General features: G+C 55.6%; 6 protein-coding genes across 6 annotated transcripts; 2 read left to right on the forward strand and 4 right to left on the reverse strand.

Annotated features, from left to right (window-relative positions):
* Positions 1-398: 398 nt before the first annotated feature.
* Positions 399-1,484, reverse strand: CH63R_06043 (Capsule polysaccharide biosynthesis protein; the record flags this gene model as incomplete). The annotated part of the gene is made up of 1 exon (XM_018301018.1): positions 399-1,484. The coding sequence occupies one exon, from the start codon at positions 1,482-1,484 to the stop codon at positions 399-401; it is 1,086 nt and encodes a 361-aa protein (XP_018158868.1).
* A 1,960-nt stretch (positions 1,485-3,444) lies between these two features.
* Positions 3,445-4,566, reverse strand: CH63R_06044 (Elongation of fatty acids protein; the record flags this gene model as incomplete). Its single annotated transcript, XM_018301019.1, has 2 exons — positions 3,445-3,725; positions 3,804-4,566. The coding sequence occupies 2 exons, from the start codon at positions 4,564-4,566 to the stop codon at positions 3,445-3,447; spliced, it is 1,044 nt and encodes a 347-aa protein (XP_018158869.1).
* A 1,522-nt stretch (positions 4,567-6,088) lies between these two features.
* On the forward strand, positions 6,089-7,705 carry CH63R_06045 (Cytochrome P450 78A3; the record flags this gene model as incomplete). Its single annotated transcript, XM_018301020.1, has 1 exon — positions 6,089-7,705. One exon carries the CDS (start codon positions 6,089-6,091, stop codon positions 7,703-7,705), a length of 1,617 nt encoding a protein of 538 aa, XP_018158870.1.
* Positions 7,706-8,357: 652 nt separating this feature from the next.
* CH63R_06046 (uncharacterized protein) lies at positions 8,358-8,714 on the reverse strand (the record flags this gene model as incomplete). Its single annotated transcript, XM_018301021.1, has 1 exon — positions 8,358-8,714. One exon carries the CDS (start codon positions 8,712-8,714, stop codon positions 8,358-8,360), a length of 357 nt encoding a protein of 118 aa, XP_018158871.1.
* A 2,288-nt stretch (positions 8,715-11,002) lies between these two features.
* CH63R_06047 (uncharacterized protein) lies at positions 11,003-11,278 on the forward strand (the record flags this gene model as incomplete). Its single annotated transcript, XM_018301022.1, has 1 exon — positions 11,003-11,278. The coding sequence occupies one exon, from the start codon at positions 11,003-11,005 to the stop codon at positions 11,276-11,278; it is 276 nt and encodes a 91-aa protein (XP_018158872.1).
* Positions 11,279-11,658: 380 nt separating this feature from the next.
* Positions 11,659-14,019, reverse strand: CH63R_06048 (tRNA synthetase class II; the record flags this gene model as incomplete). Its single annotated transcript, XM_018301023.1, has 5 exons — positions 11,659-12,615; positions 12,662-12,820; positions 12,874-13,023; positions 13,077-13,735; positions 13,797-14,019. 5 exons carry the CDS (start codon positions 14,017-14,019, stop codon positions 11,659-11,661), a joined length of 2,148 nt encoding a protein of 715 aa, XP_018158873.1.
* Between the last annotated feature and the right edge of the window lie 2,296 nt (positions 14,020-16,315).

The raw sequence follows: 16,315 nt of genomic DNA on the forward strand, positions 1-16,315 counted from the left end.
GGGTGCGCTAGGGGATGGTGAGATGTGTGGCGGGACCGACCCGACGAACTAGTCATCCTCTCGGGACGAGTGCCGCTTCGCGGGGTTGAACGATGGAACGGACTGGCGGGTGGGTGTTTGAGACAGCGGGTCTAAGACTGAGACTCGGACCGGTCGTTCGGTTTGTCGGGTACGTGGAGGGATGAGACATTGGATCGCGAAGTGCTTTAGATTCTCGCCTTGAGGTTGGTTTTGGTAGAAGACGAGTAAAGAGACGTGTAAAGAGAGGAAACGTGTCAACGATCACCGGCTCGGTGGATGTTCCAGGAATTCACTAGGATTGCATTTGTTTATTACCATATGCTATGGATAATCCCTCCCCACTGACAGGTTATCATCAACACGCGCAAGCATCTAATCTACAGATACCACTTCTTCTTCAGGCCGGCCAGCTGTAGCAGCGTGAGGACCACGCCGGCGACCCCCGTCCCATCCGTGTGCCTGCCGAGCACCTCGCCCTCACCGTCGTGGAACTCGGCCTCAAGCGCGAGCTGATTCTCCTTGGTTAGCATCGCCGCGAGCTTCATCCCGCCCCGACGCTGCTCCTCGACTTCCCGCAGCTCGCCGTCGGTCGTCTCGTCGTCCGACTCATCCGATGAGGAGACCTCGCCGTCGTCGGGGACGAGCCCGGCCATGCGAAGCATGTCGGCGGGAGACGCCGTCTTGCGGCCCGACTTGAACACGCAGCGGCTCAGCGCCGTAGCGTAGAGGTCCTTGTCGGCCTTGAACGACGTCGAGTGGTGAATGTGGTGGTGGTGGCCGCCGCGCGGCGCCTGGTCCGGGTACAGGCTGCTCGTGCCCGGGTTCCCGGCGCCCCTGCGGACGAAGTGGGTGGCGATGTAGAACCACTTATCGTCCCAGGCGAGGATGCGCGTCCACATATCGAAGGCGCTGCCCGGGTGGATCTCGCGGCGGAAGGAGCACGAGACGGCGCCGAGGGCGAGGCCGAAGAGGGGCGCGCCGGCGCCCGTGTAGGCGCCGGAGCCGCCGCGCATGCGCTCGATGGCAGGGGCGAAGAGGGTGGACATGAGGTGGGCACGGGCGATGTCGGCGTCCGCAAAGTAAGACGAGTTCGTCTTGTGGAGGTTGAAGTCCATCTCGGCGAGGTCGGCCGAGGAGGAGGTGATGATGGGCTGGAAGACCATCGAAGGCCGCGGCCGCACATGGGGCCGGAGGGTCTTGATGGTGAAGCGGAACGCGTTGAGGACGCGGAGGTGCCAGACGAAGGGGAAGGACTTGAGGTTCAGGGCGCAGAAGGCCATGAGGATGAGGACGAATATGGTCGATGGCGTCAGCTGGCTGGCGAAGCCTATGGAGGATAGGCTTGAGATGTGCGGCAAGAATGAGAGGCCGTGGGCTGCCTCGTGGTTTGTCGCGAGCTTGGGAGACCCGGTATGGTGGCCACCGGTCTCGTTGACGCAGTCGAACATGAGTGTACCCGACATAGCTTTCGTAGATAATTAAGCGAATTGAAGAAGGTGGATTGATGCAGAGTAGAGTGTTCTACGCGTGCAGTTCACCTGGTTTGCCCCCAACAGCAAAGATATATGTCTGGGCACCACGATGCTCTCGTGGGAAAGCATTACCCCCCTGGGCTGCCAACGACCCGTCGCTGTCGGCGGTCACTGGATGATCATGTCGTCTTTCGGGTAGAATCGCGGGCGATATGAAGCCTGTGTGACGACATGGAATCCATGGTACGACCGTTGGCTTTCGTACCCGAAAGCGATCTACAGCGGCCGGACGCGACAGCTTGCCGACATCCGTGCAGTAGTCCAGTCCTATAGACTCTACGGGATGGATGATCAAGGCCGCGGGGGTGGTTATGGGCTGTTGGCTGCTCTCTGATCGCGATCGGATCTCAACCGCCTCGGCTTTAGGTGTTTGAGCGGAGGCATCGGCCAACTTGGCCCACGATGTGGCTTTTCTTCCATGGTACGTCATGAGCTCGTGTCGAGGGTCTCGCTACAAACTGTAGGAACACTCATGCCGCTATCATGGGCATGTTGGGGGCCGGTTTTTGTCTGGGTCAAACACATTCGAGAGGCGGTTGTTGTATTGTTTATCCACTAAAGCGTACCATTGAGCTTACTCTCCAAGCGAACCATGTTGCTCGGCGGTAAACTTGGAGGTCGCAGCCGAGGGACGCAGAGGTGGTTGACGAGGCTGGAGGATGGTCATCATCACGGCGTCGCGGTAACTAGGGATGAAAATCTCCGCAGGGTTAGTTGGCCTGTGGGATATGCTTCGTTGAGAAGACGAAGGATGGACGGTCCGCGGCGGGTGGACGGAAGGGGCTGATCCGGATGACGCTGGTGGCACGACAAACGCCGCCGCTGCCAATGCTGCAACATTAGGGTCCTACATATGCACTGGGATCTTGATCGAGTTCTGGTCATGTGTGTGTGAGGTTGAAAATGTAGGAGAAAGGGGGGGGAAAGAGGACGCTTGTGGTCAATCCGTCGCGGATGGTGTCGTTTGGTCCTCGGGCGAACAAGCTTCCGCCGGAGTATAGTCCGACGCCTCGTCGAAAGAACTAGTATCATCAATATGGAGCGTCTCGTTGTGTACCTTAACATGATAATGGTCGCCCGATTTGTTGACATGTGATCGCTCATTGTTTCTCGACCAAAAAATAGTGGCCCTCGCGTCAAGACAGAAGATCGACAGCTGGTTTCCTGTTCTGGGGACATGAAACATGGCCAAATATCCTGGAGAACTAGAGCGACTTAAGGAATTGTCAGCATTATTCCCAGCAATTTTTCACATGACACTGCAAGATGCAGAACGCAGCCCTGTGAAGAGCGTTTGCAAGAACTGACCGACATGGAGATATGGGGCAAAGAAAGGAGGATGAACGACCCCTGCGAGCGAGGAAACGACCAAAATCACGCTAGTATTGATTCGGTTAGCGCAATCTGTCCGAGCTCTCCCCGTGCGTTCCCGTCGCTTGGCTAATCGGGAAGGAGGTGCCAGGATGAGGCTCCACTGGGATCCGCAAGCCTAATTTCATCGACGACCCGCCCATCCGCCTCACTTCTCCCGCCTTCAGATGAAATTCCCCCTCATCTTTCAACCATGGCATTTCACATTGTGCATCCATCCGACGCCGTTTAGCTTGAACGATTGGATGTCTCTGGTTCTACACGTGTACTTTGCTTTCTACATCTGAAAGTAAACTGCCTGCGCCTCTGTTTCGGCCCATCTGCATCCTCCTCCGCATTAAACCACAATGCTGCGCTGACTCAATGCCACCCCCATTGCCACTAACGTCACCAACCACTCATCACCCACCGGGCGAAAGTCTCCCAAAGCTAGATCCGCCAGACCATCCTTTTGGTTTGCATGACTGGCCTGAGGTCTCATCCCCCCACTCCTTCAGGGGTCGGTAGGCCCCTCTCTCTCTCACGTCTCGAGCTCGGCCGTGGCGTTGTTAGCTACCGCTGTCGCTGCCGCAAGGGAGCTTTTCTCGCTGGCAATGGTCGACTTGAGCTTCTGCGCGGCTCTGCGGCCGGCTTTCTTGTAGGTAGAGATGTAGAACATGATGAAGAGCACCAGGTACGATGTCAGAATGGCCCCACCCGTTACCGCGGCAAAGAACTCGCCGCCGCATCGGCCGACGTGGGGCAGGAACTCCTTGAAGTAGGTATCTGCGAAGACGTCGTAGAAGCCGAAGTAGACGAAGCCTGACAAGGGGAAAAAAAAGAAAAACAAAACCGTCAGCAAGCGTTCGTATTAGAGCCCAGGGAGAAAGTCCAACTTACCGAGGTCGAGCACAAACTGGGCGATCTGAAGACGGGTGATCCACTGCTTCCACCACACCTTGACGCCACGCGCGGTCTGGAAGTAGTACCAGTACATGACAACATGGACCGTCAGGTTGAGCGTGATGGGTACCCAGGAAAGGGGCGTGCCTCCTATCAGCTGGGAGAAGCAGAGAAGCGCGGTCGCCGGGTGGTGGTAGCAATGCAGGAACGTGAGGGGCTTCTTCTTGACCATCAAGAAGACGGTGTCGATGAGCTCGTAATACTTGGTAAGGTAGTTGATCTGCATCTCGGGGTGAGCTTCAGTCTTCTCCAGGGATTCGGTCTGGAAACTCACGTAGTACAGAAGAACGAGCGGCTGGGTCCAGCCGGATTGCCCGCAGATGTTTTCGTAAAGGCCACCGCGCCACAGGCTCGGGACGATTTGCTCAACGAACAGTACCAGCAAGGCACCGCTTAGTAGAGACAAGAAGAGGTTGTGTATTTTGAAGAGCGCGTTCAGCTCCAATGGCTTCCGGTTCCGCATCACCTCGCGACCGCCGAAGATGACGACTAGGTACAGCACCACCATTGCCATGGTTCCGCTAAATGTCGAGAACGGTGTGTGGCCGGGGACGAACTCGAAGTCTTTGGTCGGGTACCCCATGACTGAGGTAAAGACCTTGTCGAACGTCTTCCATGGCGAGAACAGCGAACTGGGGGTTTCTCTCCCCGCATTCAAGGGGGAGAAAGTGTGGTTGGAAGTGTAGTTCTCGTAGAACATGTTTGCAAGCTCAAAAAGAGGTTCTGAGAAGGGAGGCAATGTCTCTGTCAAGGGAAGGAGAAGAAAAAAAGGATGGATTATGTATTGCAGATGCTGATGTGTGGACTGATGCAGATTAAAGGTACCAAGACTTTACGACGGGTAAGGCTCGTTATATGCTCCAAGCTGAAGCATCTCGATGCCTCGTTTCAGAGCCCAACTCAATTGCTTACAACATCGCCCAGTGACGGCATTGTCTGTCCTCCCCAGCCGTTCCTCAGGGCGAACAAGCGCGGGCCGCAACTCTAGTCCTCGATCGCCGTAGCGTCCGGGCTCCTGGCCTCCAACCTCCAACAACTCCGACTGACGTTGTTCCTTTCAGAGATCATACCTTCATGAGTATCTCTGGTGAGAGAATGTGGCTCGAGTCGCTCATCTCATTACTCGTTAGATCAGCCCACAGCATCCAGAGTGCGTAAGTGGATCTCCAACACCTCCCGGTTCTTCACTTACAGACCAACTTATATCGGACAACTTCCTAGCCGAGCGGAGATCCTATCTCCATCTCTCCCCCTCCCACGACACAAGTGCCATCTGTGCTCAACGGCTGTCGATTGATCGGCGGCGCCAGTTCCTCCGATATCTTTGCTCCGAAGATTGACGCCGTCGGTCAGGAGAGGCTGCGCTAACAGTAGTCGGCGCTGGCATCCATATGTCATTCTTCGTTGTAAAATCATTCTTTTCAGCCTTAACGGCCGCAACAAACGCACTTTCCTTGCAAGCCAACGTCGTTTCACCCGTCAGCCACCAAATCGATCGCGATATCGGTTACCGAGGACGGCCCAAGACGTCATCTTCAAGGGAAGGCTGGGCATGATGAAGATGTCCAATGCCACAGCTCAAAACCTCTACTCGCGGAGTGGATGATTTCCGAAGTTGGTTTACCCACCATCCGCGAGAAGGCGGTGTCTCAACTAGGATGTGCTTACACCTCTTCCAGAATGGCTTGTTTCCATTCCGAGCGGGCTGACAACTGCGTCCATCTTATCCCTTAAGACTCAGCCTCCGAACCGGTTCTAGTGACGGCATAGCGAAGACATGTTCGAACGGAACACTTCACTTCCTGCTTGGCAGTCAGTCCTACCGGAGAGATCTGCAACGCGGACTCTTTTTTGTCGATCTCCTGAATCGAACTCTTCAATACTGTCCCTTGAGGAGAGCTTCGACGATCTCTTTAGGGTCGCCGACTGACATCATGATGTATTCTTTCTTAATCGGGAGCTTTCTGTCATGAGCCGGGGATGAAGATCATGGAAACAGACTCTTTTTGGGTGTATAAAGCTCAAGCCCGTCGTTCTGTCGATCCGATAGTCCCCAAGCATCATCACTGATCACTCAAAAGACAAGACGGTGATATCCCGCTTTGCTTATTATCAGACATTCTTTCACATCACGAGCTATCCATAACTCATCTCGTTCTATCTACCTCCACATCACATTTGGTTCAACGCCTATCACTTCAAGCCTCAAACCCTCCCTCACGATGAACAAGGTTTCATTCGGTCCTGTGATGGCTGCGACGACGACAGCGTCTTTCTTTGCTGCTCGTGCGCTCGAGCTCAGCTTCCTCCGAACCATCTCCATCGCCTGGGCCATAGTCATCCCCCTCTACGTCGTCGTCTGGCAATGTTACGTTTTCCCCTTCTATGTCTCTGAAATGAGACACATTCCGACCGTTGCGGGCTTTCCTCTCTGGGGCCAATTCTTTGACATCATCTCCCATGAGGTCGGCGAGCCCCAGCGTAAATGGCACGAGCAGTACGGCCCCATCATCCGCTACTTCTTCCCCTTTGGCGCCGAGCGCCTGTCTATTGCCGAAGACGAGGCTCTCAAGCAAATGACGGTTAGGAACCCGTACAACTACCCCAAGCCTGTCCGCGCAAAGCTCTGGATGGTCCGCATCCTCGGCGAAGGCGTCCTCCTCGCTGAGGGCCACGAGCATGTCCACCAGCGCAAAGCCCTGGCCCCGGGCTTCTCGATCCAGTCCATCCGCTCGCTGACTCCAATCTTTTGGGAGAAGTCGCTACTGTTGGCGAGCTGCTGGCGGAAGGAGATGCGCGCCGACGGCGTGTCTACCAAATCCTTCGAGGCCCTCGACTGGCTCAACCGCACCACGCTCGACATCATCGGCAAGGCGGGCTTCGGCTACGACGTCAACTCCCTCGAGAACTCCGACGCGCCCCTGCGCGAGGCCTACCGGCTCTGCTTCTCCTTCGACATTGTCTCCCGTATCCTCATCGGCCTCCAGGCCTTCAGCCCCGTCTTCAACCACCTGCCGTCCAAGGTCAACCGCGACATTATGCAGTCGCGCTCCATCATTATCGGAAAGGCGACCGATATCATCGAAGAGAAGCAGAAAGAGGCGGCCAACAACGCCGGCGGCAAGGACATCCTTGCCCTCATCGCACATGACAACAAGAAGCTCAAAGAGGCCGGCGAGGCGGGCCTGTCCTTCGAGACGATGCGCGACCAGGTCATGACCTTCCTCGGCGCCGGCCACGACACCACGGCCACGGGCGTTGCCTGGACACTGCACCTCCTCTCCAAGCACCCCATCGTCCAGTCGCGCCTGCGAGAGGAGATCAAGGACCACATGCCCTTCCTCCTGGACGGGAACACGCGATTCGACCCGGATCACGTCGCCGTTGCGGACGCCGACAAGCTGCCGTACCTCGACAACGTCTGCCGCGAGGCCCTGCGCCTCATTCCGCCCATCCCCATGACGGTGCGGCAGTCCGTCGACGACGACGTCCTGGGCGGCTACAAGGTGCCCGCGGGCACCGTCGTCTACGTCCTCGCCAACGCCATCAACCGGCTGCCCATGTACTGGGGAGACCGTGCCGACCAGTTCGACCCAGACCGCTGGGACGACCTGCCGGCGACGGTCACGCCGAATGCGTTCATGACCTTCCTGCAGGGCCCGCGCGGGTGCATCGGGCGCAAGTTCGCGGAGACGGAGATGAAGATCCTGCTGTGTTGCCTTTTGAGCATGTACGAGTTCCAGCGGGACTTTGACACGCCTGACCCCGAAGACTGGAAGATGTGGAGGCTTGTGTTGCGGCCCAGAGATGGGGTCACTTTGAGGGTGACTGCTATATAATTCTTTTTTTTCTTCTCTGGCTTGTAACCCCCGCGCCTTCTGATGCCAAGGGTCAATGCTGTCTTTCTTGGGCAAGTCGGCTTCTGTTTTGAACACTATTTGGTAGAAAGCGCAACGTCTCATTTCGAGGTTTTTTTTTTTTTTTTTTGACACTCTTACTTTAAGCTAAAGTGCCGTCGTCGTGAAATAGATTACTGATTCAACCAATAGACTGTGAAGTGTTGCATTGACAAGCAAACACCCTTGACACGGGATTACCGGGAAGTGACGGGTGTTCTCATTTACGGGTAGTTGTTTGGACTGATCGATACCAGATTTACTGTACACACGTTCACTCATTTTGGAAAAGCTACATGTCTACCTCTCCTAGGGGTTACGTGTTCTCAGTCAAGGTATTGAAGAAGTATCTGGTCTGCATCCGACTCGTCGGGTTATCCAGGGGTATGTAGCCCCAAAATTTCATGCGGGCGGTTGCATCAGGGAACAGGTGGCAGCAATGATTATTAGCATGGGAGGAAAAGACATATAGGTGAGCAGCTCGGGTTCTAAGCCATTTTCTTTCATGCCTGACCTTCTTTTCCCTTTCACTGGAGTCAAATTCGGTTGTCGCCGATTTTCAAGTCCCAGGCTTCCCTTCCCACCCCCCGCCGTCTTATGACGCCCCGTCCCCCTTGTTCACGGTAACCGGGTTGCAGTTAGCAACACCAATACACTTCAACAACCCAGAAGGGTCAATATTGGGTCTGACGACCGGCGCGACATTGATCAGTGAGCCACCTCCGCTGGAGCTTGTCTGCTGTGGCGGTGCCTGTTGTTGCTGGCCAGTGGGAGCCGGGCTTTGGCTCCCGTTGCTCACCGTGACCGGGTTGCAGACGGCGATGCCCACGCACTGGGCCACGGGTCCGGAGTCGACGCTGGGGTTGATCTCGGGGGAGATGTTGATTAGACCCCGGGAGACAGGTAGGGCTGACGCTGGTGCCAGGATGATCGCGATGTAGTTGAGACGCATGTTGGGAGTTAGATGATTGACCGAGGTATGAGACTTTGGTTCGGCCTGGCTCAAGGCTGGGAAGCGGGATGGATGAGTTGGAGGGGATGTTTTTAGATGGTCGACTCAACCCATCCACGGCACGAAGTGGTCTAGTCTGGGACGGCGTGACGTACTGCTGTAGAATTCGCCATCTTAAGCACCAAACAATAGCTTGAAAATCTCTCGACTTCTCCGTCCTGTGAAGCATTGCCTGATCCAAGTCACGCACTTGGCTCCCGACAGCCTGCCCCAAGAACCAGGGGCAGGCACATGAAAGACGATGGAACAGGGCTTGCGCCTCGTTGTCATCCCGCCAAGGACTGAGGCAGTTGCGGCGCTAATTCTTTGGCGTGCGGCGACCGGGATGAGGCGGATTGTAGTGAAGGAAGGATCGCACCGGTCCTTCGACGGCGTCGCGGTCTGGCAGATGGTGGCGCCGATGGCCCTGCGCTAGGTGCATCTTGCTAGGATAGCTTCGGTGACCCCCAAATCATCCACGTCGAATATGGCTCTGGAGGAACTTCTATCCCGATCTCGTTCCAATGTTGTACTTGGATTCATCCTCGTGGCCCTGCCATTATTTCGTACAATAGGGCTAGCAGCACGGCTCACTATCAAGTCCAACAAGCTTCGGCCTTGACGACCTGATGGCGAGTTTAAAGCGAGAATTAGTTCTTATGAAGGAGGACAGCCCCATTCTGATATCCAGGGGAGTTGGAATGAGAATGGTGCCCGAACAAAATGCAGGTGCCGCGGCGAGGGCTGTGTTCATTCGGTCATCGGGGGTTATCCCGACCAAAAGACCCCATACTAGCCTCGACGATCGACGTGACCTAGTTTATGCTCTTCAACTCGGTAGGGTAAGAAAGCTGTGGCATTCGGGCTTTGGTAACGAAGAAAGGCCGATGCCCTCAGGAAGAAGATGGCAAGGAGGGCGCTGATCTGTGAGGGGACCCTTGGGGAGTGAGAACAGGTCATTGATATGGACTCGGACGGCATTAACGGCATTGACGGCGAACGCCTGCCCTGCCATGGAGCATTCAGTGTCGGCACAGGACCTAGAAACAAGCTCTTTAACCTGACGACAGCCATTCGCTGCCAGCAGTTGCCTCAGTCTAGGAGCACGACGCCGACATTCTCGATGACTGACTTCGTCGGCGTTACTGCCGGCCAAAGTAGCCCTGCCTGCATCCATAGAGAAAACCGGCTTTGGAAAACAATGCTGGAGTAGGCATCAGCGATCGTATCGCCTTGCTCAGGCAGAATAGACATGAGTGGCTGACGCCGGGATCAAGACCCCCTCCTCCCCGCGCCTAGAACCGGCCAAAAGGAAAGTGTCTTAGACAGGTGTCTTCTTGGGCGTTGCTGGAAGTGAAGTGCCGATGACCCTACATAGGATAACCCGAGGCGACGGCGTGCGCGTTATCTCCAGGTCACAGCAGAAGCATGATGCCATCAACAACGTCAAAACGGGGAACACGTGGCCAGCGATTGCACGCTTGCTGTTGGCAAATGGACCGGCAGCAGTGTCCATCGTGCAGTTTCAAGCGGCGTGCACTTGAGGGACGAGGGGGTCAGTCGCGGAGGACCACACAGTAGAGAGTAGAGACAGCCGGCGCCAAAGCTTGTTGGACGAGGAAGCCAATGGAACGAGGCCGCGATGCATCCCGATGTCTTGATTCCTTCTCTGCACTGCCACACGCCCTTTTCATCCCAACCCATGTTCCTGGAGCTGTGAAACATTGGAAAGCCACCTCGAGGGCGATCTGTGGGTGAGCTCTGGGGGGGAGGGATGGGGGTGGGACAGCAGAAAGGTCTCGGCCAAGTTATCTCGCTCGGGCTAGAACATGTCGTCAGCTCTCGACAAACCACCCCCGAGCATGAGACGGTGATGTCAAAGTTGACGAGGAAGAGGAGCAAGCTTGGGAGGCTTTGATAGGTGCGATCAGCCACACATGCGCGGAGCTGTGCTGGACAGGGGGGCCCCAAGCACCCCATCCTCTCACTCTGCATAACCGACCTGTGACGTCACCCATCATCCGCCTCGATCTTACACTCCTCCAGTCTGCATCCTCGTCGTCCATAAGAAGGCACCAGCCACCATCGACTAACACGCTCCTTTTCCACATCACAGTCTAAGATACCCTCTTTACCAAGTCATCAGTTCACCAAGGAGTGTAAACTTCAAGCAAAAACACAAACCCCCAATCAATCTTACCTACCAACGAAAACCCAAACAAACCCCTTTACCACAAAACACCACAATCATGCCTGTCGGTAACAACGACCAGAACTCCGGCGTCACCGGCGGCGCCAAGTTCGTCACCTCGGCCCTCGGTAATACCGTCGGAGGCGTCACCAAGACCGTCGGCAACGTTACCGGCGCCGCGACCACCGGCCTCGGCGACACCATTACCAACGCCACTGGCTCTGCCGGCCGCCCCGTCGGCGACGGCCTCACCAATCTCGGCCAGGGCCTCGGCGGCGCCCTCAACCAGGTTGGCAAGGGCGTCGAGGACGCTGGCCAATGGAAGAGGTCTTAAAAATATGCGGCTGTTGGGGAGGAATAAATTTTGGAGGTTCTTTGCTTGTGTTACTAGGAGCGTTCATGAATCCAATCGCTCGGAAAGAATTGATGTTGTTTTAACCTGCAAGAATGCTGTTGTTGTGTGTGCCGTGACGATAATGTGCTCTACTTACAAGCACCACTCACAATCAAGAAATTTGACGCTGACCTTCATCACATCAGATATGACAGATCAAAAACCCAAACGGAGATGAAGAAATCATAGCAGGGACGTTACTCATCCATCCGTCGTCTGCTGATCTACGATTATGTGGCCAAAATAAGACATGCGTGTAATGTACATTGGGTTGTATGTGTGTGACAGTGTTGGTACAGTCAAGGGATTGTGTACGCCCCTCAACCGCTCTTGCGGAATTGGAGATGATACGTGTCGAGCTGCTGCTTTGAAATCTTCCCCGGACCACCGGCGAACTCGTCGACGCCGTTGTTGTTCTTGGGGAACGCAATGACGTCCCTGACAGAGGACGCGCCGCTCAGGACGGCCACGAATCGATCGAAGCCGATGGCGAAGCCAGCGTGAGGCGGGCATCCGGCGCGCAGCGCCTTGAGCAGATGCGAGAACTCCTTGATCTTGTCCTGGCTCATCTTGAGGATGTCGCGGAAGATGAACTCCTGGATCTCGGCGATGTGTATACGCCGGCTGCCGCCGCCGAGCTCCACGCCGTTGAGAACGAGGTCATAGTGGTCGGCCCTGGCCCGCAGCGGGTCCTTGAAGAGGAGCTCAAAGTCCTCTTCCGAGTGCGGCGACGTGAAGGGGTGGTGCGTTGCCGAGAAGCCCGACGCCCCGCCTTGGCCGACGTCGCCCTCTTCTTCCGGCGTGAACATGGGAAAGTCGGTGACCCAGAGAAACTTGAAGCTGTCGTCCCTGTCCAGGAGGCCGGCTTCCACGGCGGCGTGGTACAGAGCGATTCGCGTCTCGCCGAGTTTGGTTGAGCCGCCCTGCTGGGGCTGGTTCTTGCGGGCCTGGAACAAGATGATGTCGCCGTTTTCCAGTGATGAGAAGCCCGATTCTTCGGGAAGGGCGCCGAGAATGCTGTCTAGCCCTTCCGGCCCCAAGGCCGAGAAGCCGTTGAGCGGCTTGCTGCTGTCAAACATCAAGGCCGTGGGAGCGCCGTCAGGGTTCTGAGACAGGCTCTTGGGGAGACTTTCCATAAAGCCAGCCACGAACTTCCAAACATCTCGTTTGTCGGCATCTTCGTGTGGGCTAATTTTCCAAACCTCGACGATCGGTGCCTTGAGGTCAGTGATCATGCTGACGAAGCCCTCGTTGAGGTGCTCGTCAACCCGGCATATCTGGACACCGTTAGTGGGAGATGGTACAGCACTGGAAAATACTGACTCTGTTTGGAATGCGCAGGTCTGGCTTATCGGATCCGTAGAGGTCCATGCAGTCGGTATACTTCATCCTCAGGAAGGGCGTAGAGATTGTGGGGTATTCCTGGTGGATTGGTCCTTTGGCGTCGTCCTTGGCGCTGTCCTCGACGCTTTGCTTCCAGTCCTATCTGAAGTTAGGTCCGGCATCATAGGTCTTGTCACCATCGCGCTCCATACCTGCAATGATGCCTTTCTGACCGGCGCGAACGAGTCCTCGCCCAGTTTCATTACGTATTGTTCTCTCACGGCATCCCAGGCACGACCGACGACGTACTCGACGTCCTCCATAATAGTTTTGCCTGTCGCGAATGACTTTTCCATATCCAGCTGAACGAGCAGTGGTTAGCAACGGGATGCGAAATAAATCACCATACGCATACCTGAGTGAACTCGGGCTGGCGGTCCGATCGATGGTCCTCGTCGCGGAAGCATCTAGCAAACTGATAATAGCCCCCCATGCCGGAGGCCATCAGGACCTGCTTGTACTGTTGAGGACTTTGCGGCAGAGCATAAGCGTGTCTCGGGCGCCTCGTGGGTACGATGAACTCTCGTGCACCTTCTGCAGTGGACTTAAACAGGATCGGCGTCTCGACGTCCATGAAGTCCCTGTCAACCATGGCCTGCCCCATGGTGGACTTGAGCTGGGCGCGAAAGCGGAGCCTATCTCTGAGATCCTCGTGGAACCTCAACTGCAAGTGGCGATGCTCGGGAGGAAAAAGCGAGTCGGGGCCGATAATGATGTCCTTCGGAAAGGGGTTGAGGTATTGTATTGACTCCATGTCCATCTCGAATCGTGCGGCGCCCGAAGCCTCCGTTACAACGCCCTTCGCCAGAATCGCGCTGAACGGGCGAATCTTTGCCAGGATAGCCGCATTCTCGCCCTTGGCACAGATTTGGCCTAGTCGTTCCCCATTGCGCTCCAAGTGGGCAAAGGCAAGGTTCTTGCCGACCTTTCTCGTTCGACCGATGTGTCCGCTGACGACAATTTGGCTACCTGGTTTGCTCCATGCTTCGACGGGGGACATCTGAGGCAAAGCAACTGGGGTTGAGAAGTCAGCAAGGTGCTATCACATCGGCTTGTTGTCCTCGAACTTGCTCACAGCACTCCTTGAATTCCCCCGACAGTTGAGTACGCCAAGACCCATCTTGGACTTCTTTCTTCGCTTGTGTTGTCGACAGGGATCGAACCGGGCGACTCGGTGACAATAATGCGCTGCATTCATGCCTGTAAAGGAGAGAGGCGACGCGACTAAGGGGTTGCGACTGCGGTGTCCGCGGATGCAGAGCAGCCAAAGCTCGAGTGCGACAGCATTGGCGAAGCATTTGGAGGATTGAACGGAGCCAGTTTGGGAGAATGGAGTGCACGAGTAATCTGGCTATAAATTATGTGAATGAAGACAGGCTTTGATGTTTCAACATAGCTCAATGGCGTAGTTTGCAGTACTTTCAGTCGCTCAGAACTAGGTATGGATTTGTGACATTTGAAGCTATCGCAGCTCAGCCCACTGCACCGAGACCCTGCAGGCTGCAAATGATTTCGGAGCCAATGGATTGGGTAGGAGGGGGCGGCACCTGAGGCAGAAGGTGCCTGGGTCCCCACCAAAAAAAGTGATTAGCGCGGGGCAGATCTCTGATATAAAACTCTTGTAACGAGCTCCCCAAAAATGTTTTCCTTTTCTCCTTATGATTCTTCCATTTCAAAAAAGTGTACGTTTGGTCTCCCCCACGCTCTCGGCGCCCGCGCGAAGCCAAGCAACTGACATAAGGATTTCTAGGTGATGATAGCCACGTGGATAATATGATGCAGCCACCTCCGTTTGCGGCATCTGAGCTCTCCCCTTCGGGCGGCTTCAGGGCAAAGGTGTCAAGGGCGGAGGGGGCCATGAAATAGGCGTTCGACACGACCTTGTTACAGCATCGGACGCGATGAAAGGCAATTCTGATTTTTCACGAAATGGAAGATAATTTGAGGGTCTAAGGGGCCTGGAATCTGGGGGATCTACACGTCGTCGACCCTGGCTCTCGTGCATCAAGTGAAGTCGAGAGTTTCGGGTGGACGGCTCGATGGCTCGAGTGTGATCGGATACGCTGATGCGTTTTTCCTGACACGAACGTAGCTAGACATGACGCTGGGCTGCAGTCGAATATTTCGGATGTTTTCCCACACGCACTGACGATCTGCTTGTAGCTGTCGCAGGTGCGTGGGAGACGACAGATGAAAGGACTGTTCGAGACTGGGAGGCCAGTGTCCTGCGGACATGCGTCTGGGATGTGTGTACAGTAGATTACCTGCCGTTGATGCATGCTCATTGAAGAGGATGGCAACCTGAGCGAGCTGTCAACCTTTGCCTAACTATCTTGGAAAGAAAAGAGAAAAACTGAATTTAAAATCGATGGGAACAATTGATGTGCCCGAGAACGATGGATCGTGCAGTGCATCTGTTGCGGCTACGCGCTACATGTGAATGCCCGGGGATGGATCAGCGAACCTCTGGTTCACCCTGAGTGTTTCACCAGTCACGGTGTCATTCGTGGACAAGTTTGTGTTGCATCGCCGAGCGCGAGGGGCTGCGATGGATTGGATCAACAGGGTTTGCTCGTCAGGCTGACGGTTGCTGGTGTCTACTTCTCATCTGAAAAACGGACGAAGCAGGCCTTTCATCAATCTCATGATGATGGTCGCTCACTCTGAACTCATGAGCAAGAGTCAGCAGAGGCAGTAGGCCACCAGCAGGGCTTCTTCAGCCGGCTCATCACAAGCTGTCTGGTTCACTCTCATTCTACATCCATACCTCTCCCACACACACACCTCCCTCAACAGGTCGTTGGGGGGAGGACCCTGGCCTGTCGGGCCGTGTTATGCCTGTAGTGTCGGATGGGACAGTGCAATGGAACGTAAACTGGAGACAATGCACCTCACAGCTGTGCCTGCGCCTGTCCCTGTGTTTATCGCCCGCCGCGACGAGCCTGAGCTTCAGGTGTTTGGCGTAGCGTTCAGGGGCCCACCTAGCACATTTCACACACGTTCTAGATACACAGTACTCGGGCAGTGTAGGAGGAAACAGACGCTAGATTCGAATGAGTATGGCCTTCAGCGTTGGAGAATCTCTTCAGCGGTCCCTCTTGTCGCATACGCGAACGCACCGTTGCAATCGCATTTGGAGCGCCGCGGCCACTGGTAGGTTGAAATGCTGCTACAGTGGCGGTGATGGTGGTGATGGTAATGGTGATGCTGACAGTGATGTTGATGGTGATGCTGACGGCGTGCCACATTTCCATCCCTATCGCTGCAACCGGCGAACCCGAAGAGTACGTATCTACTGAATTGCACGCTGAGCCAAGCCCCCGTGCTCCCCAAAAGCCAGAGAAACGGGGGAGCACAGCGTTGCCTTACGTATGCTCAGCCCAGCCCAAGCCCGACCAGCCGACCTCTCCAAATCAAGACCGTGGCCCGTTCCTCCTCCACTCGATCCCACCTTTCTCCAACCAGCGTCGCCAACGTCAACGCTGGCGCCGTCCGTCCGTCCGTCCGCCCTTCATTTCCCGCCTACCCAACGAAGCAATTAGGCCTACATAGTACATCACATTGCGATAACCACATCCGAATCCGTATCCTTAA

This window comes from Colletotrichum higginsianum, chromosome 4 (genome assembly GCF_001672515.1).
Source record: "Colletotrichum higginsianum IMI 349063 chromosome 4, whole genome shotgun sequence".
Lineage (NCBI taxonomy): Eukaryota > Fungi > Ascomycota > Sordariomycetes > Glomerellales > Glomerellaceae > Colletotrichum > Colletotrichum higginsianum.